Consider the following 23,065-nt stretch of genomic DNA (forward strand, 5'->3'; position numbering starts at 1 on the left):
AAAAGAAAAAAAAAAAATTGAAAAGCTCTTATTAAATTTATCATCATACCCTTTTTGCATTTAGATAACAAAATAAAACATTGATGCATTAAAAATGCCTCCAAAGTAATATAACATGAAAAATAGGCCTATCTCATTTTTGCAAGTAATTCTCTTTCGGAGTCTTGTTTTTTGTTCAATATTGAATTCGGAGGAGGTTATTATGAAATCATAGATAACATCAACAATTTAAACTTTTAAATCGAATGAAAACTGTCTATGTGAATACACCCGGATTCACTTTAAACTTTTATATTTTGTTTTTGTTTTTGTTTTTTATTTATTTTTTTCCGGGAAAGTTAACGAGGGTTTAGGAGTTGGGCCTCCCTTACCGTTGGATTTCTCTTACATTTATGACATTTAAATTTCTTTCGCTCCGGCTCACTGTCCGCCGCTGGATGGATATATATATATATATCACTCATCCTCGAATCGCATATCACAATATGCTTCATTTAATTGCAGAAAGAGAGAGAATTAGATTCCTTTTCATCTTGCCTTGTGAATTGGATTCCAAGAAAATTCACAGAAATTTCTACAATTCCCTTTGCTTCTCTCGTACTTTATTCCAAAACTTCACTGAATGAGTTAAGAATCAAAAGCAATTCCTCCCATTTCAAAGAATTAGGGTTTTCTTTGAAGAGGAAAACACATAACATTGATGGCGGAGCTGGGAGGAATTGCTTTGGAAGCAGCCGTGGGTGAATTACTCTCAGTTGTTTTGGATGTGACAAAGAAAGCCATCAAGTTCAAGTCCATATTGAAGGACCTGGAATCAACGCTACAAAAAATCGAACCAGTGTTTGCTGAGATCGAAAAGCTGAACAAAGTGTTGGATCGTCCTGCTCAAGAAACCGAAATGTTCACTGATCGGTTAAAAAAAGCTCAGAAGCTTGTCTACAAGTGCTCCAAAATTCGATGGTGGAATTACTGCAAGAAGCCCTTTTATGCACAGAAGCTCATCGATTTGGATGCTTCAATCTTGAAGTTCTTCCAAATCGAGGTTCAAGCTCAGATGTCTGTGGATAACAAGAGGATTCTGGTGACAGTGAAGGAAATAGATGCAAAATTGGATGGAATGAGGCCGGGGATGATGAAAGGGAGTGATCTGGGTGTGTTTGTTGGTCCGTGTGGAGTTCCTGGAATTCGGGATCATATTTTTGGATTTGATGTGCATCTTCAAGAATTGAAGAGGAGGCTGTTAAGGGATGGTGTACAGGTGGTGGTGCTTTCGGCTCCTGGAGGGTGTGGGAAGACTACATTGGCGAAAATGCTCTGTCATGATGTTGAAATTAAAGGTATCATTATAAAGATTCTCTCTTCGTTTTTTGTCAGATTTAATTTGGTGAATTTCACATGCATTACGAACCTGTGGTACATTTGGATGAAAGGAAGATAATGTTAGTTGATATTTACACTTGTAAAACTCTCGAGTTTTGATATATGCATCTTGTTGGAGCCATAATCTAAATGATCAAATCTAAATTTAAGTTATACTCTTTAAAAATATATATACACCATAATCCGTTCATTTTAAATTCCAGTCCATATAAGACCTAGTAGTTTGCAAACTAGTGAATGCATTATTGATGTAACTGTATTAGGACTACAACTTGGGTGGGCCCAACCTGAAATAACCCGAGCCCAATCCGAAAATTTGTGGACTTGGGCAATGTTTTTCTAATTTCGGTTTGGGCCTGGGCTATATATTTTGAGCTCGAATTCAATTCGGGCTGGGCTTGGGTTGATATGGATGAAGCCCGAAGCCCAACCCGAGTCCGAAAATATTTATATATATTTATAATTATACTTATGTCACAAGAGTGTAGTAGCCAAGTTGTTAGTGTCCTTAAGATTTATACTTAAACTTTTAGATTCAAGTCATGGGTGTAGCATTAATTGATTCATTTTTTACACACAAATTCTTCTGAGGTGGGCTTAGTGCAGGCTTGCTTGGATTGGGCTGAAGATTTTCTATATGGCCTTAGCCCGAAACCATTTAAATGTATGTCCTGAATGAAAATAAATGCCAACATTTAAATGTGGAGTTAGCAGCATTGATTTGAATCAACTGGTTTTATAGTTTCTGCTGAGGCACATACTTGTCTGATTCTTAGTGAATTGGTCATTTCTTTTGTTCTTAAAATCAGTTTCTAACTGCAAAAGATGAAGTTTTTTCAGAGACTTGCCAAGCTTTTGTGCAGAACTTTTATCTATGAAATTTCTAAAACTTATAATGATATTTTATAGTGCCATCTTTTGGCAGGCATATTTAGAGAGAACATTTTCTTTGTCACGGTTTCAAAGACACCCAACCTCAGGGTCTTTGTTCAGAATATGTTTCGACATAAGTCTTTTTCGGTGCCTGAGTTTCAAAATGACGATGATGCACTCAACCAACTAGAGATCTTGCTACTGAAGCAAATAGGACCAGATCCTGTATTGTTGGTCATGGATGATGTGTGGTCTGGATCAGAATCCCTTATTCAGAAGTTCATGTTCCGAATACCAGGATACAAAATATTGGTTACATCAAGATCTGAATTTCCAAGATTTGATTCTACATATAAATTGGAACTATTGGATGATCAAGATGCCATGGCTCTTTTTTGTCACTCAGCATTTCCGCAGGGTGAGAGCGTGAACATGCCAGATGATCTTGTCCACGAGGTAGAATACAGAAACTTGTATGCACGAGTTATTATTTTTGTTTTTGCACATAAAGATGTGAAGTTATGCTTGCATGTTTTACTATTGTCAGCAAATCTGCATTAGTTACATCCACTTAAGTGAAGATCAAGAAGTAGGGCTTGTATTTACTTATCTGAAATTCTGCATTACTTTGTTTCCTTTGCAAAAAGCTGTCACTGATTTAATTTCCCACATCAAATTGCAGATAGTGACAGGATGTGGGGGATTCCCACTGGCCCTTTCGGTGGTTGGCGGATCACTCTGTCGACAGCCTGAGGTCATCTGGAGACGTACATTGAAGCAATGGTCTGAAGGACAATCCATTTTTGATTCCAACACTGATCTGTTTATTCGTCTGAAAACTAGCATAGATGCCTTGGATGAAAAGGATAATGTCAAGGAGTGTTTCCTGGACCTAGGTTCATTTCCTGAAGATCAAAGAATCCCTGTCACGGCTCTTATGGATATGTGGATGGAACTGTACAACTTGGACGAAGACGGGGTATGCGCCCTTGCCAACATCCATGAACTATCCTCCCGAAATTTGGTTAATCTTGTGTTTACAAGGTATTTTGCATTCCTATTTTGCTTTGAATGGACTAAATTATGGTTATTTTTTATTTTATTTATAATTATTATCTCGTTAGTTTGTGCATGTGGTTATTGACAATGCCTAAGACAAGTGGGATAACGTGATCTAAGTTGGAGGCATTTAGCGGTGGAAGAGATGCCCTAGATAGTGATTGTACAACCCCGTGATGAATAAGAGTTGAGGTGGTAAGAGAAGACTTCATGACTGATTATGTAGCTTAACAAATGGCCCTAAATAGTGATTGTTTAATTGTTGTTGGCATTGTTGTAAAAAAAGGCAAGCACCTATTGCAATCCCCATTTATCTAGATGTTGGGAGGGATGTTAGGTCTATATACTGGAAAGTCCTAACCTAACATTCTTGATTATTTGCACAAAGTGACTTGAACCCATGTTCTTACTTACTGTTAACTATAGTAAATGATGTCTTATGAACTTTCATACATAAAGTAATTTACAGAGATTTTGGTAAGAGGAGAGGTATAGGAATTTTGAATTGTTGGGCAATTCTAGCTACTATTTATCCTTATTTTGTTGTCAGTCGTCTCTTTGATGCCAGAATTTCTTTGTTCTAAGTTTTTTCCAAACTGATGGAGTAGGCATGGCTGGGTACTTGCTATTACCTTATGCCTAAAAATTGAATTTCTCTGTAACTTGTTTCACTCCCATTCACAGGAAAGATTCAAGTGACATTGATGGCTACTATAACGAGCATTTTGTCACACAGCATGATCTGCTCAGAGAATTGGCTATCCACCAGAGCAGCCAAAAGCGCATAGAACAGAGGAAAAGATTAATTATGGAGATGAGAGGAAATGACCTCCCCAAGTGGTCCACTGAACAAATACAACCCTTTCATGCCTGCCTCTTGTCTATCTCTACAGGTTTGATTATCTTATATTTTCAATATAAAACCTTGTAGAAAATATTATATTTATTTCTTTTTTCTCCCAATTTACGATGTGCAGAATGTTGGTTGCAGATGAAACATTCTCCTCAAGCTGGTATAGCATGCAACTACCTGAAATTGAAGTTATAATATTGAACTTCCGGACAAGAAACTACAGCCTGCCCAAATTCATGGACAAAATGGACCGTCTGAAGGTTCTCATCATTACAAATTATGGTTTCCATTCAACTGAACTAAGCGATTTTCAGCTACTTGGTCATTTATCCAGTCTGAAGAGAATCAGACTAGAGCATGTTTCAATTTCTTTCCTTAGTGAATCCACATTACAGTTCAGGAATTTGCGGAAGATATCCTTGATTTTGTGTAAAATTGGCGAGACCTTTAGGAATTGTACGGTCGAATACACCTATATGTTCCCAAATCTTGTGGAGATTGATATTCATTGTTGCAGTGATCTAGTGGAACTGCCTGAGGGGCTCTGTGATATTATCTGCCTTAAGAAGCTCAGCATCACTAAATGTAATGACCTGGATGCACTTCCCCAAAGACTTGGAAGACTAACAAATTTAGAAGTGCTGAGGCTTCATTCCTGTACAGGACTAATGGGCTTGCCGGATTCAGTTGGAAACCTCCATAAATTAAGGTTCCTCGACATATCTGACTGTTTATACATAAGCCAATTGCCGACACGGATAGGTGAGCTGTGTGGTCTGAAAAAGCTCGACATGAGAGGCTGTGAACTGCGTCAGTTGCCATCATCAGTCAAGGATCTTGGGCAATTAAAGGAGGTGATATGCGATGAAGACACTGTCGATCTTTGGGAACCTTTTAAGATTCATCTTAATAATCTGAAGGTAACTGTGCTTGAGGAGGACAAAAATTTAAACTGGCTTCCCAATATCCACCATTGAGAAACCTCAGGTATATTTATTTATATTCATTTTCTTCTTTCTGAACAATAAATAAACAGATGAAAAAAGAAGTTTATTTATTTATTTATTTTTATTTTCGATTGATACAATCCATTCTATTACAATTATAATATAATATCACTACAGTTAGGATTGTCGCCATTGTCATAGTTCTGAACTTCTAATCCTAGTAGTGTCACTGTTCACAGCACCACCTACCCTCACTAAATTGCAGCATCCCACTACTAGGACCATTGCCATTTGACAGCTGCCATTGCCACATCCATCTTATTTGGGGCATACTTTGCAACTTCACCATCAGTGTCTCAACATTTAAAGTGAAACACACTACTTACTACCTCTGCTTCGATGTTGAGAAACACCATTGCTTCTTACCATTGTTGTGATTTCCTTGATGTTGCGCGCACACAGTTAGTTACGATGATACTGATAAGTGACCTGTGCAACAATGTCAATGCCTGTTCTTGGTTGATAGCAAAGTCTATGCCTCTCATTGTCAAACCATGAAGTCTTCAGTTCACAAGATCCATTTTGGAATTGAAACCATGACTTAAATGTAGAGATGCATCAAGTGAAATAAGTACATATAATGTATGAAGAGATGCTCTAAGAGCGCTCCGCTATCAACAAAAAAAAAGTACTTTAACACCCACGCTTTCTCTCCTCTCCCCTCTCCCCTCTCCCGCTTAATGTGACTTAGTTGTATCTCTCTTACCTCTCTCCTCTCATTTATGAGAACTTTTAATTGACCATCGTTACATCAAAACCAAAGATTAATGATGAAAATTTTACAGATTTAGATTTAATTTCGATTTATTTTGTACAACTTTTACATTACATAGTGTTAAATTGTGAATTTTAACTATTTGACATCATATAAAAATCCATTTGAATCAAACATACCAGCAATCTAAACAACATCGCTTTGAGTCCAGTGGAACCGATCTATTAGTTTATAGGAATAGTTAGGCAATGTCCATAAGTGTTGCAGTAAGAATGAAATGTCTTGCTCGTTTCTTGATTCTGAAATTGCCGGGCGTATTGTTTCGAAATGGGAATTACCTGCTTCTGTAATTTGTCCACCTCCGAGGCTGCCGGACTGATTAAATTGCAGGGGAACCTCCTTGCTCCTCTCTGAATCCACCACCAACGGTCAAGGTTTTGAATTATTGTCTCTGGGTTTGTCCTAGTTTGGGCTTGGGCTTCTGGCTCATGTTTTGTAATGTCTAAAAGATGATGGCCTTTTGGGCTGAACCCCAGTCTTACTAAAGAATCAGGACACATCAAGGGTTTATGGGCCTTCTTCTGACAAGGTCCAATAATGGACTCAATTAATATTAAAACCATCAAAACTACCTTAAAATTATATAATTACCTTAAAATTATTTATATCTGTATCTAAATGTATATACTATTATAAAAGTACAAATAGTTTCAGATAATTATTTTATTTTTATAATGCATTTTTTTATTTTTTTAATATTTTTTTCAATAAATATATAAAAACATAATGTTTCATTGACTCGTAAACACAAACTATTCTTTTCTAATTCTATTTATTCTTTATTTATATAAGGATCTTAATTAAGATTGTTTGCCTCTAACCACATGCACATGTACTTTTACTAATATTAGTAAAATGGTATGTGCATTGCACGTGAGTAAATTTTAATTTAAAATAGTATTTACAAATTAATTAAATAATTATTTTTTCAAATTATAATTAAAATTAATTTTTTAAAATAATCACACTAATATATTAATTAATGATCAATTAACATAAAATAGATACAAGGTAAAAGGGATAAAAGTAACAATTTTGAATTGAACTTTTCAATAGGAATTCAATTATTGATAGATGTATTTTAAAACTCCTAAAACAATGTCAAAATTAAGACTATTTTTTAATTAAAATTCACTAATATTTATTTTAGAAATGAATAATATTTAACAAATTAATGAAACTCTTTTTAAAAAGGAAAATGAAAATCTTAGACAATATATATATAAAATAATAAGATAGGGAATATGCGTTAAAGTTTTATAGAAACTCTTCTAAACACCTTATATTAATTCAAAAAAAAAAAAAATCTTAATAAATAGGTAATTTGTGTTAGAGTTTTATTTAAACTTTTTTTTAAAAAAAACTTTTTTTTATATTAATTAATACTATATTTTAAATTAATAAATAAATACTAAATATTTTTTATAAATAAATACTCTTTTATATTAACTAATAAATATTTTATATTAATACTGAAATACTGAAACTTTTTGTGTTAGAGTTTTATAGAAACTCTTTTTATATATTAATTAATAAATATTTTATATTAATAAATAAATACTGAAATACTAAAACTCTTTGTGTTAGAGTTTTACATAAACTCTTTTTAAAACTCTTTTTATATATTAATTAATTAATATTTTATATTAATAAATAAATATTGAAATACTAAAACTCTTTGTACTTTTATTAATAAGTATGTATAGGGGTGGCAATTTATGCCTAAACCTGTTAAACTACCCAAACCCTCCCGCTAAAATTAAATCATTGGATGACTAATTTAAGTTAAGTGGGTCACTAATGGATAAAAAGTGGGTACCTAATTATACGGTTTCCATTAGTTTAGCTCAGGAGTGAGATTAACTGAAAATGTCTCAACTGAGAATGTCGAGTTACAAAAAAAATTGTGACTGTAGCCAGTCATAATGAAGAACGCAACGATCAGGATCTTGAGATAGAACTAGAGGGTGTTGAATGTGTTGGTTCCCACTTTTTGCTTAGGTTTTGACTTTGCTTACACATTCACACAAATTTATTTAATCGTTTGAATGAGGAAGATAATATATCAGAGTCAATTAATTCAACTGTAAGTCAATGAATCTAACAGCTTTCGTATTTAATTAAGTGAATGACTCTTAAATAAATAAATAAACAAATAAACAAATAATTTATTTATTTAAAAAAATAAATAAATTGATTTAAACAAACAAATAAATAAACTTTTTTAACTAGCTCTTAGTTGATTTTAACTTAGCCAAATAATTATTAGTGAAGTGCTAAATCTGTTTTAATTACTTTAAATCATTATGCACATGTATGTGATGATGTCATCATGAGAAATATCCAGGCATATATCAATCAAATAGCAGTGTATAAGCAATTAATATGTGTGTGGCGGCCCTAGTTTTTAGGCCAGTGCGTCCTATGATAAACCAAACGTAAATCCAACAGTAGATCCAGAATGCGGAAGCAAAAGGTATAACAATAGTCTCTAAAGATACTACACATTTATAAAACACCAATGTGATCCTCAATGAGATCACGAAACCCAAAGAATGCAAATGTGGAACGATAGTCTTAAAAACAGATAAGAATGAACCTAGGGGCAAAATAATCATTTCATAGAGAAATGGATGCTACCAAGCATACCATTGGAAAGGCAACGAAAAATTAATGAATTTAGACTCAAGAACAACTTGATTCGGAATCCGGACGGAAAAGATATGAAAATAACAACAAAACGGCATTCTCCGATTTAGAGATACCACGACCCTATCTCACTAAAACTACAATAACTCTTACTATGGTTGGAGTTTTGATGCATGGTTGGTACCATTGGAAATCTAACTTCAAGCTCTTGAGTTTAGACTCAAGAACGACTCAATTCAGATTTAAAACGAGTGAGATATGGCCATCTGAAGGAACATGTTTGGAGTAGGACCTACCATGGTGGACGCCCACTAAAACCATGCACAAATCCTGCGAGCGCCCACCAAATCCTACAGTAGCCTGGAGATTTTCACAGGGCCCCGCCAAAATCCGCGGGGGCCAGCCAGTTGCTACCCCTGCTGCGGATTGTTGAACCCTACAACGTAGAAATAGAATTTGGAAAACAAGTCTCAAGAACCTAGGTAGCTTAACTAATTATTTGCAAGTGTTTGGAACATACTTAAGGGTGCAATCTAATCAATCAAGGAAAAATAAGCAAAAAATGGCCTTAAGGCCTCATGGCATGTCATTTACAATTTATGTTCAATCCTTGAAATCCCATGTCTTCTAAAAACAAACTATGAAGTTAAGCCAACATACATGTCATATAGATGTCTTTGGCCTTTGACGTCATTACATATACATCCAAAGAGTATCAAAAGGTGCACTTAAGTGCACATTACATAGCTTAGACAACAAATATAAGTTTTTATACAATACACCAAAAAGGATCATGATATGCTAACAAGTGCATATTCAATGTCACCAAAAAAAATATTCCAAGAATTCTAGCAAGTCTAAGAGTGTTGTGCATCCCACAATAATGCTTCTTTACCTGAAAAACACCCAGTAACTTCAGGGGTGAGTAAACAAGTTTACTCGTAAGGAATGAACATGCATAAGTTTAACTTATTACAAAGTTTGCAATTCAATAGAATTTAGTCCATACTACTATAATGACATTGGAACTTCTAACATAGCACAATGAGATGCAATATCACAAGGTTATCAAGTTTGGAATTTAAATGCGAAATCAAACCAAAGTGGATACTTGGACATCACGCCGGATCAGACCAACATCATAGTTACTTTAGGGTTACTAGCCCACGAGTAACCTCCCTATGTGCGCACTATAACCATGCCCTAACCTTAGTCATAACAACGACAATCCCCCGTACTAGAACCATGCCCTAGTCTTAGTCATAACAACGACATCCCAAGTTTCCAAAATCAACAATTCGTGCAACAAAATATATGTATTAACATAACATATACATATATACAATGTAAAGCCATCTACCATACACAAACCAATTTTGGAAACATAATACATGCTCTAAGTTCACAACTATAATGGCATGAAGAATGTTGAATAATCGCTATGCAACTTGTTATTCTTTATAACAATGTCCATCAATATTAAGAATACAATCCCACAATTATTGTACAAGTCTAGAATTATGATTTAAACATGCAATTGGCATACAAGACATACTCAAATCATTAATGCAATAAGGATATAAATTAATTAAATGAAACAACTAATTTCTCTAGATTTCATTTCTCATCCAAACATGTTCAATTTAATCTATGTTGTAGTACCTATTATGGTCATTACATAAATCACTTCAAAACTTGATTTAAATCATAAGAACATAATAATGAAAATTAATTAAATTAATTAACCAATTCCTCTAGATTTCAAAACAACCATAAATGATTTCAAATTAACATAAGTTATGAATCAAGTTATGGTCTTTCTAAAAATCATGTCTTAACTTAATTTCATGCAAGGTATCATTGACTATCAATTTAAAGATTTAGATTAAGGATATGTAGTTCATTTGTACCAAGTTATAAAACATATAAAATATCAAAAAAATATAGTTTAGAACACCCCCTACCTCATAAGATGATTATTCCTCTTGAATCCAAGGAAAGAAAGGGAACTTCAAGTTTTCCTTCTAGGGTTATGTAGAAGAGAGTGAGAGGAAGCAAAAGTATTCCAAGGTTTTAAGTCTAAGGTGAGTGGAAGCAGGCCAAAATAAAGCTTAAAGCTTCAAACCAAGTTTTACTTCAATGGTTGCTAGGTTAGGGTTCTTGAGAGGAAAAAGATGAGTGAAATGAAATGTGAAAACCCAAAGTTAAAAGTGGTGGGCTTCTCCACTCACTAGGTATTCTTGCACTACCTCTCACACACACACTTGCAAGACTAAAGGTGAGACCTACACTTGTCACAAATCTAAGGTTTCTTCCTAGGCTTAATCCTAAGCCTACACTTGTCAACCATCTAAGCCAACAAGTAGTCCAATCCTAGGCTAACAAATGCGCGAATCTCCACCCTCTATGTGTCAAGAGATTATGCCTCCAAGTCTCCCCACCCCAATGCCAACAAGTGGCACCATAAGAATGTGACACTTGTCACATTTTTCAGAAATTACAAAAAGGTCCTTTTAGAAAGTATCTCCCAAATTAAATTACAAAATGGTCCCTAAGATGAAAAATAATTACTTTAATTAATTACACTAAAACCCCACAAGTTAAGAATATTAGAAAAAAAAATTATGCATCCATACCCTTTACAAGAAAAGTAAACACTTAGCATGCTTTTCTACAAAAATAAAAATATAGATATCATGGAAATTAATTATCATGGATGTATGCAAGGCCGGAATCAAATCCGAACACGAAAAGTGAGGTTATGCAAGAAAAAAATGAAAAATGAGAAAAGGACGAAATAGGGAAAAAGACGAAAAAAGAAATTACCGAAAAAAAAAGAAATAACGGAAAATGACCGGGTCATTACAATGTGCAGTAAAGTAAATAGAGATAGAGACTTATATACCAGATGTACAAGGAAAAAGCTACTCCAATGGTAGATCAAAAAACCTCAGGACTTGGCACGACTAAGAAAATCACTATGAAGAAAGAGTGTTACAACTAGTCCAGTTTACTCACTATGAACACCAGCTAACATCCAGACTAAGCAAGACAACAAATCCTCAATGTTGTTCACAATCAATAGTAAGACAACAAATCTCCAATGCGTGGTTCAATTTCACTTTACTACAGCACACTCCAGAAGATCTATTCAGTGACCCTCCGCTGATTGTCCTACTAGTGTACTCCAAAAGATCTATTTAGTTGTCCTCTAACCAATCCATCTAACCGCTACATGATCCCATTGATCCACATCACTACCATCATGCACAACTTCTCTCCAATACTTGGTTCAATTTCACTTTACTACAGCACACTCTAGAAGATCTATTCAGCGACTCTCCAGCCGATTGTCCTACTAGTGCACTCCAGAAGATTTATTCAGTTGTCCTCTAACCGATCCATCTAACCGCTACATGATCCCATTGATCCACATCACTATCATCATGCATAACTTCTCTCCAATGCCTGGTTCAATTTCACTTTACTACAACATACTCCGGAAGATCTATTCAGTGACCCTCCAACCGTGTGTGCTATTAGTGCACTCCAGAAATTTTATTTAGTTGTCCTCCAACCGATCCATCTAACCGCTACATGATCCCATTAATCCACATCATTACCATCATGCACAACTTCTTCACCTCGGACTCGTTCCGTCAATGGTCGATTTTGGCTTTGTGAATATACACTTCTTGACCTTATGTTGATATTGGATTTTCAGCTCATACTGCAACAATATTATCAACACAATAAATACATCAAAATCACCATATCCAATGCAAAGTGTTTGATATGTATGACTGATGCAAAAACAAATAACACAGGATATAATTAAAGTATATGCATATATATATATATATATATATATATATATATATATATATATATATCAAGTGTGGTGCCCTCAATTCATATAAGAAATATCTCTCACACAGACTCTCTTATGGATACACACAAGTAGAACTCTCACACAGAACACTTGTGGATAAACAAACAAATAAATCAATGCTTTTGGCAGTAGTAAGCCCTCGTGGCTATTTCAATTTTTGAGCACACATTCTTACTGATTAGAACTTGTGTATATATAGAGAACAATATTTGTTCCCCACTTAAATAATGTGGTCTCCAAGTAAACTTATTTACCAAGTTGTAAATAAGATTTCACAAATATAAAATTATTTTTTATATGAGAAAAGATAATTCAAATAATATATCGGTATAAACGTATCTTTTCTTTTGAAAAACATTTTAAACATGACCCACTTAATATACTAAAATATTTAAAACTGATCAAGTAAACTCAATATAAAAATAAAGTTTTATACTTAAAATGTTTCTGTCGATCTAACTTTTCATGCCTTCGATCGACTAATCAAGTAAACTCAATATAGAAATTAAGTTTTATACTTAAAATGTTTCCGTCGATCTAACTTCTCATGCCTTTGATCGATCGATCAATGTCATTGCCGTTAATCGAAGTTGTGAAGGTGTCGATCGATCGAGAAGTGCTAAGTTCGATTGAGACAGGTGAAGGTGTCAATCGATCGAGAAGTGCTAATGTGATGTTTCCATTTTTTTCGTCATTTTTCATTTTTCTGGAATTTCGTCGCTGCAAGGGCATTTTTGTCTTTTATCGTTTTTCGTACCGGACATTGTGGAGTGTGCCGGTTATGTCTGAGAGTTGTTTGGGGCGTTTCATTGAGTTTAGGACTCTTTGAAATGCAAGGATGATCATTTTGGAATTTTTTTCAGTTTTTCGGGCTGGACGGTTCCATGTGGGACCCACTACCGATATTGTTACACACGGGGATTTTAGTTGGGTCCATTTGCATTCCATTCATTTTATTTAATGTGCCTTATGTGAATTTTATATTGTTATGTATATGTATGTGTGTGGTGTAAATTAAAAACAAAAGAAAAATAAAAATAAAAAGAAAAGAAAGTGGGACCCACCATATCAAACTTAAGCTAAGAGACCATGTTTGGTGATTCTCACATCTCTCCCGCTAGTCTACTTCTCTCTGTTACTCTCAGTTTCTTTTTTTCTTTTTTTCAATTCAAGGCTTCAATCCTTGATTCCTCCTTCAATACTTAGTATTTTTAAGTATCGTCTATGGTAAATTGAAGCGTGCGACGAGGTCTACGAGTTGATTAGGGCCAATCTCCATTTGGCCATCATTTGAAGGATCTCTAATCCTAGGGTTTGAGGTGAAAATTGGGGCTTTTGGCTTATTTAGAGGTAGGGGTCTCTAACTCACATTTTCTTGTTCCTTTATGGGTTAATTTATAGTAATTGTTATTAATTTGGCTAATTGATGGTAATTACCCTAGAATGATTTTTTTTTTTAATGTGTAAAGTTCATGATTTTATAATTACATGTTGATTTGTATGAAAAGTATGCTTAAATGTTGCTTTCCTATTATGCTTAAATGTTGCTTTCCTATGTCTATTAAGTTGTAAATTGTGCTAGAAATGATGTATGAATCCTTGTATGATTTTCTTTGAAATTTTAGCAAAGAATGACTAGTTGTGTTATATGAAAATTTCTTATTTCCATAGTAATGAAGGCATGAGACATACATGCATGTCATTGGGCATAAGAAAGGGTAAAGTGATTTGAAGTGGATAAAAATGGGTTTTTGAGAAAAATATTTTGAGAAAAGAATTTTGTGAAAACCCGGACGCCAAGGGGGTATCGAGGGTCCATGACGTTAATGTAGCCTAGAGAGAATTAGGGAGATCGCCCTAGCATGGTTGAGCCAACTAGGCCCCAAATGGAGCCGCAGGGTTACCAAGGGTCAGGGACAGTGGCCAATCCTTCTCTCGTGTCGCCAAGGGGGTACCAAGGGATGGGTTACGTTAACGGTTTGAAAAGTGAAGTCTTTAAAGTGAATTTGAAAATGGGGAGTGACATGCATAGCATTACATTCATGTCATGAAAATTTGTAAGTCTTGAACTTGAGAAATTTATGTCGTGTTTTCCCCGGTTTAGAATGATCCCTATTCTTTATCCCTATTCAATATTTGGATTCACGGGGCCAGAAGAGGTGTGTCTTAGGCACCACCTACTGAGCAATTTCGCTCACCCCTTATATTTAACATTTTTTCAGAAAACAGGAAAGAAGTGGCGGTTGACGTTCCACCACAGGCCTAATTTGGATTAGAAGACCTTTTTGCTATTTCTATATTAAGTCCCATATTTTTTTGTAAAACGTTAGTTTGTTATATTCGGTATAGAGGTTTGTGAACTCTTGTTATTGTAATTATAATTATAGGTTGTAACTTTATTATACGTTGTCTAAACGTTGTAAGACATGGACTTTAGATTTTAATCATATATTTTTGGGACTGTAATTATGATAATTTGGATTAAATGGTATGTGGATGTTCCACCATGAGATGAATCATGTTGAGGCATAATGAATGGATGAAAGGGATGCTGAAATATATTATTTGTATTGTGTGTTAGGACAGGTTGAATAAGTCTTGAAAGACCCATTTTTTTAGCAGAAGTCATGCCGAATTTTTTTAATTGGTTTTCAGTTAGGGTTGTTACAAATTTGGTATCAGAGTTGTGGTTCGAAAACCATTAGGACAACGGGTAGAGGCCTACATAGGGTTGCATGGGAAGTCATCTGCATAGTTATGTGATTAATTGTTAAAGTGTTTTGCTATATGAAAAAATATGCTTAATTGTTTACTTGTTTACGTGCTTATTTGCTTATATGCTTATATTAATGTGTTCATTGCATAGTCTTGCATGCTAAGTGTTAGTTTAGTGTCCATTTGTGTTGGGTTGTTCACGGTTGGACCTTAGTATTATCGTTATTGAACCATTTTCTTTGTTTTATAGAACGATATCATGGTGTGAGGAACCAAGGGAAGTTGGCCCTAGGCTAACAAGGGGTAATGTTGGCGAGAGCTCTAGCTCCAATCCGGCGGAGCTAGTTGATGAGGACACACTTCTTAGGGATTTGATTGCCCCAAGAGTTGTTCCTGTAAGGAGGGATAATGTTGAAACACCCGTTAAAAAGGGTGAAAGTTCAGCGGAACTTGCATTGAATCGCTTGTTACAGAAGGCCTTGATGGCTACAATTGCTTCTCATCCGCAGCTGGTACCTCAACTAGTACCACAACCTATAGCTCAAGTTGAGGAAATGCCAGCATAGAAGCGTCTCAAGTTGATTTATGGATTTTCTAAATTGATGTCGGTAATGTTTGAAGGTCGTGCAGATCCCATGGTAGCGGATAACTATATGGATCAAGTTGAAACTCAATTGACTTTTATGGATGTGATGATGATCACTTGAAAATCATCCTAGCCACTTACAAGTTTTCAAAGGATGCCAAGTTTTGGTAGAAGTCGATCACAAATCAGTATAAGATTGAAGAGATAAGTTGGGATAGGTTCAAGGAGCTGTTCTATGAGAAGTATTTCCCTGCTCCCAAGAGGTGGGAGTTAAAGGATCAGTTTATTGGCCTTATCCAAGGTAATGTGTCGGTGACGGAGTATGAGAACAAGTTCACCTCACTCTCTCGCTTTGCTTTAAAGATGGTGAGTAATGAAGTTGATAAGGTTCAGAAGTTTGTCTCTGGACTTGACTACAAGATGAGGCCGTTGTTAACAGCACAGGGTATCAAGGTTTATTCTAAGGCAGTGGAAAGAGCATTGATGCAAGAGGCGGAGGCCAAAGATAAAGATGTAAGAAGGGAACAGTAGAAGCAAAAAGGGAATACAGGGTCATCTTCAGAGGGACTTTCATGGAAGAGGAACATGGGTGGTTCATCTCAGTTTCAGGGGCATCAGTTTGCATGATTCGCTCCTACCACTCTTATGCCAGCTGGGTTGGACAAGAGTGGAGTTGTTTGCTTTCAGTGTCAGCAGCCTGGACATTACAAGTCCAATTGTCCCATGAGATCGTCTTCAGTTTCTTCAGCTCCGAAGGCTTGTTATGGGTGTGGCCAGCAGGGCCACTTGATTCGAGACTGTCCGAGTCAGGGAGTAGGCCCCACTAGTGGCAGAGGGTCACGACAGAGGCTATCACAGTCGGCTACAGTTCAGTCAGGTTTCAGACCACTGCTACCACCACAGCCTGCTATGTCTTCTCAGGGTTCACGACCAGCTAGGAGAGATACTCTTACTGTGTCAGTGCAGTAGTCTGGTGTTCAGATTGGTAGTTCTTAAGCACAGGCACCGCAGAGATGTGTCTTTGCACTTGCACCAACTGATGCATCCCTGGACCGTTAGTTCTCTGAGGTATCTTTCCAGTGTTTGGTTCTTAGGCCCGTATTTTGTTTGACTCTGGTGCATCTCATTCCTTCATATCATCATCATTTGCATTTGCATCGGGGTTAAAGGTCAGTTTTATGGATTGGGCATTCTATATTGATACGCCAGTTAGGATTACAGTGTCTTTGAGCCAAGTTATACGGGACTGTTCCATCGTGATAGCCGAGTGGACTTTTATATTTGATTTCATCTTCCTAGAGATGATTAGCTTTGATGTCATTCTCGGGATGGATTAGTTAGCTTCGTTTGGTGCTACAATCGATTACTTCAGAGGAGGTTTGCACTCCCGAAGGGGACTGTTTCTTTTTCGTAGGAGATTGAAGTGATTCCCACGCTTCATCATTTTATGGAATTCGTGGAAGAGGTTGTGGTGATTACTTCTTGACTAGTCTTTTAGCCGAAGATGATGATATTGTGGATAGGGGTTATCCGATTGTTGTTTATGACTTTTTGGATGTTTTTCCAAAGGACTTGACAGAGTTGCCTCCATATCGAGAGGTAGAGTTTACTATGGATTTGATGCCTGGTACCGCACCGATTTCTATGGCACCGTATCGTATGACACCAGTTGAATTAGAAGAATTGAAGAGACAGCTTGATGATTTAAGGATGAAAGGTTTCATCTGACCGAGTATGCCACTGTGGGGCGCACTGATCTTGTTTGCTAAGAAGAAAGATGGTTCTTTGAGATTGTGCATTGATTATCGGAAGTTGAATCATGCCACCATCAAGAACAAGTATCTTTTGCCAAGGATAGATGATTTGTTTGATCAGTTGAGAGAAGCCAGTTGTTTTTCAAAGATTGATTTGAGGTCAAGCTACTACCAGTTACAGGTTAAGGATGAGGATATCCCAAAGACAGCGTCCCGTACACGGTATGGACACTATAAGTTCCTTATTATGCCTTTTGGCTTGACTAATGTGCCAGCGGCATTCATGGACTTGATGAACCGCGTCTTTCATGATTACTTGGACTAGTTTGTGGTAGTTTTTGTAGATGACATTCTTGTGTATTCACGATCTCGGGAGGAGCATGAGATCCATTTGAGTATTGTATTGCAGATTTTACGGGAGCATCGATTGTATGCCAAATATGAGAAGTGTGAGTTTTGACTACAAGAGGTAAAGTTTTTGGGGCATGTTGTTTCAGAAGGTGGAGTATCGGTTGATCTATCAAAGATAGAAGCAGTTCCGAATTGGGAGGAACCCAAGAATGTGTTTGAAATTTGCAGTTTTCTTGGTTTAGTGGGTTACTACCAAAGATTTGTGAAAGATTTTTCTCGCTTGGCAGCGTCTATGACCCGTTTGACCCAGAAAGGGATTAAGTTTGCATGGAATGAAGCCTGTGAGTATCCTTTTAGGAATCGAAGACAAGGTTGACTACGGCTCTAGTGTTGGTGATACCTGAGCATGGCTTGGGTTATGTGATTTATTGTAACGCTTCACGTGATGGTTTGGGATGTGTGTTGATACAGGATGGTAGAGTAGTGGCTTATGGGTCTCGACAGTTGAAGATTCATGAGTACAACTACCCTACTCATGATTTAGAGTTAGCGACAGTTATATTTGCCTTGAAGTGTTGGAGACATTATTTGTTTGGTGAGAGATTCGAGGTGTACTCGGATCATAAAAGTCTCAAGTACCTTTTCTCCTAAAAGGACTTGAACGACAGATAGAGGCGATGGGTTGAAGTCTTGGAAGATTACAATTTTGACTTGTAGTATCATCCGGGTAAGGCAAATGTGGTTGCAGATGCCTTAAGCCAGAAATCTCATGAAACTTTGGCTAGTTTGGCCATTCTGAAATGGAAGATGCTTGAGAATTTGGCAGAAATGGGATTGCAGTGTTTTGATGATGATGGTTGTAGTGAGTCGGCATTCTTGTTTAGTCTTGTGGCTCAGCCTACTTTTGTCAGACGAGTGATTAAGTCGCAGAGACAAGATCCGAATTTGGATGCCATTCACACCTTAATCTCTGGTGGTGAGATAGTGAAGGATTGGACCTTGCATGTAGATGGAGTTCTACAGTTTAAGAGTTTATTGGTTGTTCCCACAGTTTGTCATGAGGACGTTCTACGAGAGCTTCACACTTCCCGCTTTGCAGTTCATCCAGGTGGTACTAAAATGTATCACAATTTGAGACATCATTATTGGTGGAATGGAATAAAGAAAGATGTTGCACAGTTTGTGGGTAGATGCCTTACCTGTCAGCAGGTGAAGGCCGAGCATCAGAGACCAGCCGGTTTATTGCAACCATTGCTTGTAGCGCAGCGAAAATGGGAACAGATTGCTATGGATTTTGTGACAAGTCTTCCAAGGTCACGGAAAGGCAACGAAGCCATATGGGTCATCATTGACAAATTGACCAAGACGGCTCACTTTTTGCCTATTAAGGCAACAAATGATGTGGAGGCACTTGGTGCTCTTTATGTGAAGGAGATTGTAAGGTTGCATAGAGTTCCAGTAACTATTGTTTTGGACAAGGATGCCACATTCATGTCGAAGTTCTGGGAAGGACTTCAAGCAGCGTTCGGTTCAACGTTGCATCTGAGAACGGCATTCCATCCATAGACCGACGGCCAATCGGAGCGTACCATCCAGATTTTGGAGGATATGCTTCGGGCATGTGTATTTGACTTGGGTAGTAGTTGGGAAGATCATCTATCGCTTATTGAGTTTGCCTACAACAACAGTTATTAGGCGAGCATTGAGATGGCTCCATTTGAGGCGTTGTACGGTAGACCTTATAGGTCTTCAGTTTGTTAGACTGAGGTGGGCGAGACAGCCGCCTTATGACCCGACATTGTACTTGAGACTACTGAGAAGATTAAGCTAATCAGACAGAGGTTACTTACATCTCAGAGCCGACAGAAGAGTTGTGCAGAAAGGCGGAGACGGCCGCTATCCTTTGAGGTGGGAGACCACGTTTTTCTTCGGGTTTCTCCACGAAAAAGGTTGTTGAGGTTCGGGAAGAGTGGCAAGTTATCGCCACGATTCATTAGACCTTTTGAGATCTTAGACCGAGTAAGAGATGTTGCCTACAGACTTGTTTTGCCACCGCAGTTGGACAGGGTCCACAATGTTTTCCATGTATCAATGTTACGGAAGTACGAGCCAGATCCATCTCACATTTTGAGTTGGGTTGATGTGGACATTGATAAGGATGTTTCCTACGAGGAGGGACCAGTTCAGATCCTTGACACACAGCAGAAGGTATTAAGGAATAAGACGATACCATTGGTGAAAGTTCTTTGGCGACACCACGGAGTCGAGGAGGCTACTTGGGAGCTCGAACAGGAGGTTCGTTCCAAGTATCCAGCGTTATTTTCTTACCCAGGTATGACTTGATTTCGGGGACGAAATCCTTTTAAGTTGGGGAGATTGTGATGTTTCCATTTTTTTTTCGTCATTTTTCATTTTTCTGGAATTTTGTTACTACAAGGGCATTTTCGTCTTTTATAGTTTTTGTACCAGACACTGTGGAGTGTGCCAGTTATGTCTGAGAGTTGTTTGGGGCGTTTCATTGAGTTAGGACTCTTTGAAATGTAGGGGTGATCATTTTGGCATTTTTTTCAGTTTTTCGGACCGGATGGTTCCGTGTGGGACCTACTACCGGTATTGACACACACGGGGATTTTAGTTGGATCCATTTGCATTCCATGCATTTTATTTAATGTGCCTTATGTGAATTTTATATTGTTATGTATATGTATGTGTGTGGTGTAAATTAAAAACAAAAGAAAAATAAAAATAAAAAGAAAAGAAAGTGGGACGCACCAATATCAAACTTAAGCTAAGAGACCTGTTTGGTGATTCTCTTATCTCTCCCGCTGGTCTACTTCTCTTTGTTACTCTCAGTTTTTTTTTTTCTTTTTTTTCACTTCAAGGCTTCAATCATTGATTCCTCCTTCAATACTTAGTATTTTTAAGTGACGTCTACGCCAAGGGGGTACCGAGGGTCCGTGGCGTTAATGTAGCCTCTAGAGAAGCGTGGCTGAGCCAACTGGGCCCCGAATGACGTCGCGGGGTTATCAAGGGTCAGGGACATTGGACAATCCTTCTCTCGTGTCGCCAATGGGGTACCAAGGGACGGGTTACGTTAACGGTTTGAAAAGTGAAGTTTTTGAAGTGAATTTGAAAATGGGGAGTGACATGCATAGCATTGCATTTATGGCATGGAAATTTGTTAGTCTTGAACTTGAGAAATTTATGTCATTCTTTCCCCGGTTTAGAATGATCCCTATTCTTTATCCCTATTCAATATTTGGATTCACGGGGCTATAAGAGGTATGTCTTAGGCACCACTTACTTAGCAATTTCGCTCACCCCTTATATTTAACATTTTTTTAGGAAACGGGAAAGAAGTGGCGGATGACGTTCCACCACAGGCCTAATTTGGATTAGAAGACATTTTTGCTATTTTTGTATTAAGTCCTATATTTTTTTGGAAAGCCTTAGTTTGTTATATTCGGTATAGAGGTTTGTGGACTCTTGTTATTGTAATTATAATTATTGGCTGTAACTTTATTATACGTTGTCTAAACGTTGTAAGACATGAACTTTAGATTTTAACCATATATTTTTGGGACTGTAATTATGATATTTTGGATTAAATGGTATATGGATGTTCCACCATGAGATGAACCATGTTGACGCATAATGAATGGATGAAAGGGATGCTGGAATATATTATTTGTATTGTGTGTTGGGACAGGTTGATTAAGTCTTGAAATGCCCCTTTTTTTAGCATAGGTCATGCCGATTTTTTTTTAATTGGTTTTCAGTTAGGGTCGTTACAGCTAAGTTCGATTGAGACAGGTGTATTAAGCATAGAAAAACGTTCAAGAAGGTTCTGGAGCAATATTTTCATGGTGCATACTCATCTATAGTATCTAAAGAATCTTAGCTATTTATCAAAATAGTGTATATGTAATCTTTCAGAAAATATATCCTTAATGCTCAAGTATATGCCAAAATATCAATATGAAAATTATTAGCATTCTTAGCAAATTAATCTTAATAAATTTAATAAATATTGAACTTTTATATACTTTTAGTAAAATATATATGAAAATATATATCACATATAAATCTAGTAGAAAACTCTAGAAACTTAAACTAAATACAATATATATTTTTTTATAAAAATTATTTTTCCCAAAATATATATAAAAATAAATAAATAAAATACCATAGGAATTACCATACACCTTAATGCATATGAACATGAATAATATGTATACATGAACCTAAATGGTGATAGATGAAATTCAAGTATGATTCTTGCATTTTAAGTTCATATTTGAGAGAATTGACATCTTTACCTTTGAAGTTGATCTTCGGACTATTCTACCCTTCTTTATAGAACTCTGGACAATTTTGTCCTTGCAATGGTTCTTGGACTAAATTGTAGTAGAACTCTGGACTATTTTGCCCTTGCCATGGTTCTTGGACTGTTTTGCCCTTCAAGGTAGAACTTTGGACCATTATGCTTTTGTAGTAGTTCTTGAACTTGTTTTGCCCTTTGAAGAAATACTTTGACCAAATTGCCCTTTGTTGTAGTTATCTTACTGATTTGCCATTTGTTGAAGATCTTGAACCTTGTTACCCTTTTGATGTAGCTTCCTTCAAGCAATCTTAATCTTCACACTTAAATCATTTATTTACCTATTTTATTTCTATCTCACTCACTAATAGTATAATCATTAAATTACAAGAGTGAGTTTTGTACTACGAAATTTGCCAATTACAAAATTGCTAAATTCCTAATAGTACTCATTAAAATTTACAGTCAATAATGAATTAAGAGTGAGTACCCATCTTAACTTGCTCAAACAAAACCCTCAATCATCATCAATCGTTAGCCCCCATCTCATTTCTCTCTCTCTCTCTTTATTTTTTTCAAAAATTTACTCTACTATCTCCTCTATTTTCTCTCTCCTCCGAATTTTTTTTCATTTGTTGAATTGTCAATTCCATTTTTTTTTTTTTTTTTTGTGAAAACTTTTATTTGAACCAGGTGTGTTGTATGTTGAAATTAAGAAGGAATTAAAAAATTGGTAATGTTTGACAACGGTTAGCTCTATTAATTGTGTCTATTATAAATATTCAGGATTTTTATTCTTTTAAAAAAATACATTTTTATTAGAGTTTTCCCAACGCATGAAACTTTATGG

At 36.3% G+C, this 23,065-nt stretch overlaps 1 protein-coding gene across 5 annotated transcripts; it reads left to right on the forward strand.

Moving 5' to 3' along the window:
• The first annotated feature begins 530 nt into the window (after positions 1-530).
• Positions 531-21,481, forward strand: LOC132266832 (probable disease resistance protein At5g66900). Of its 5 annotated transcripts, none has more exons than XM_059767820.1 (6): positions 531-1,337; positions 2,306-2,709; positions 2,936-3,297; positions 3,997-4,205; positions 4,304-5,152; positions 21,240-21,481. In XM_059767820.1, the coding sequence occupies exons 1-5, from the start codon at positions 701-703 to the stop codon at positions 5,140-5,142; spliced, it is 2,451 nt and encodes an 816-aa protein (XP_059623803.1). In that variant the 5' UTR covers positions 531-700; the 3' UTR covers positions 5,143-5,152; positions 21,240-21,481. The 5 variants fall into 5 exon arrangements, with proteins under 5 accessions (XP_059623803.1, XP_059623804.1, XP_059623802.1 ...); XM_059767821.1 differs by lacking the exon at positions 21,240-21,481 and adding an exon at positions 14,711-14,854; XM_059767819.1 differs by lacking the exon at positions 21,240-21,481 and adding an exon at positions 5,352-5,966.
• The last annotated feature ends 1,584 nt before the right edge of the window (positions 21,482-23,065 follow it).

Source organism: Cornus florida, unplaced genomic scaffold, assembly GCF_030987335.1.
Source record: "Cornus florida cultivar Cherokee Brave unplaced genomic scaffold, ASM3098733v1 CherokeeBrave_3.0.0_Hap2_Chr07, whole genome shotgun sequence".
NCBI classification, from domain to species: domain Eukaryota; kingdom Viridiplantae; phylum Streptophyta; class Magnoliopsida; order Cornales; family Cornaceae; genus Cornus; species Cornus florida.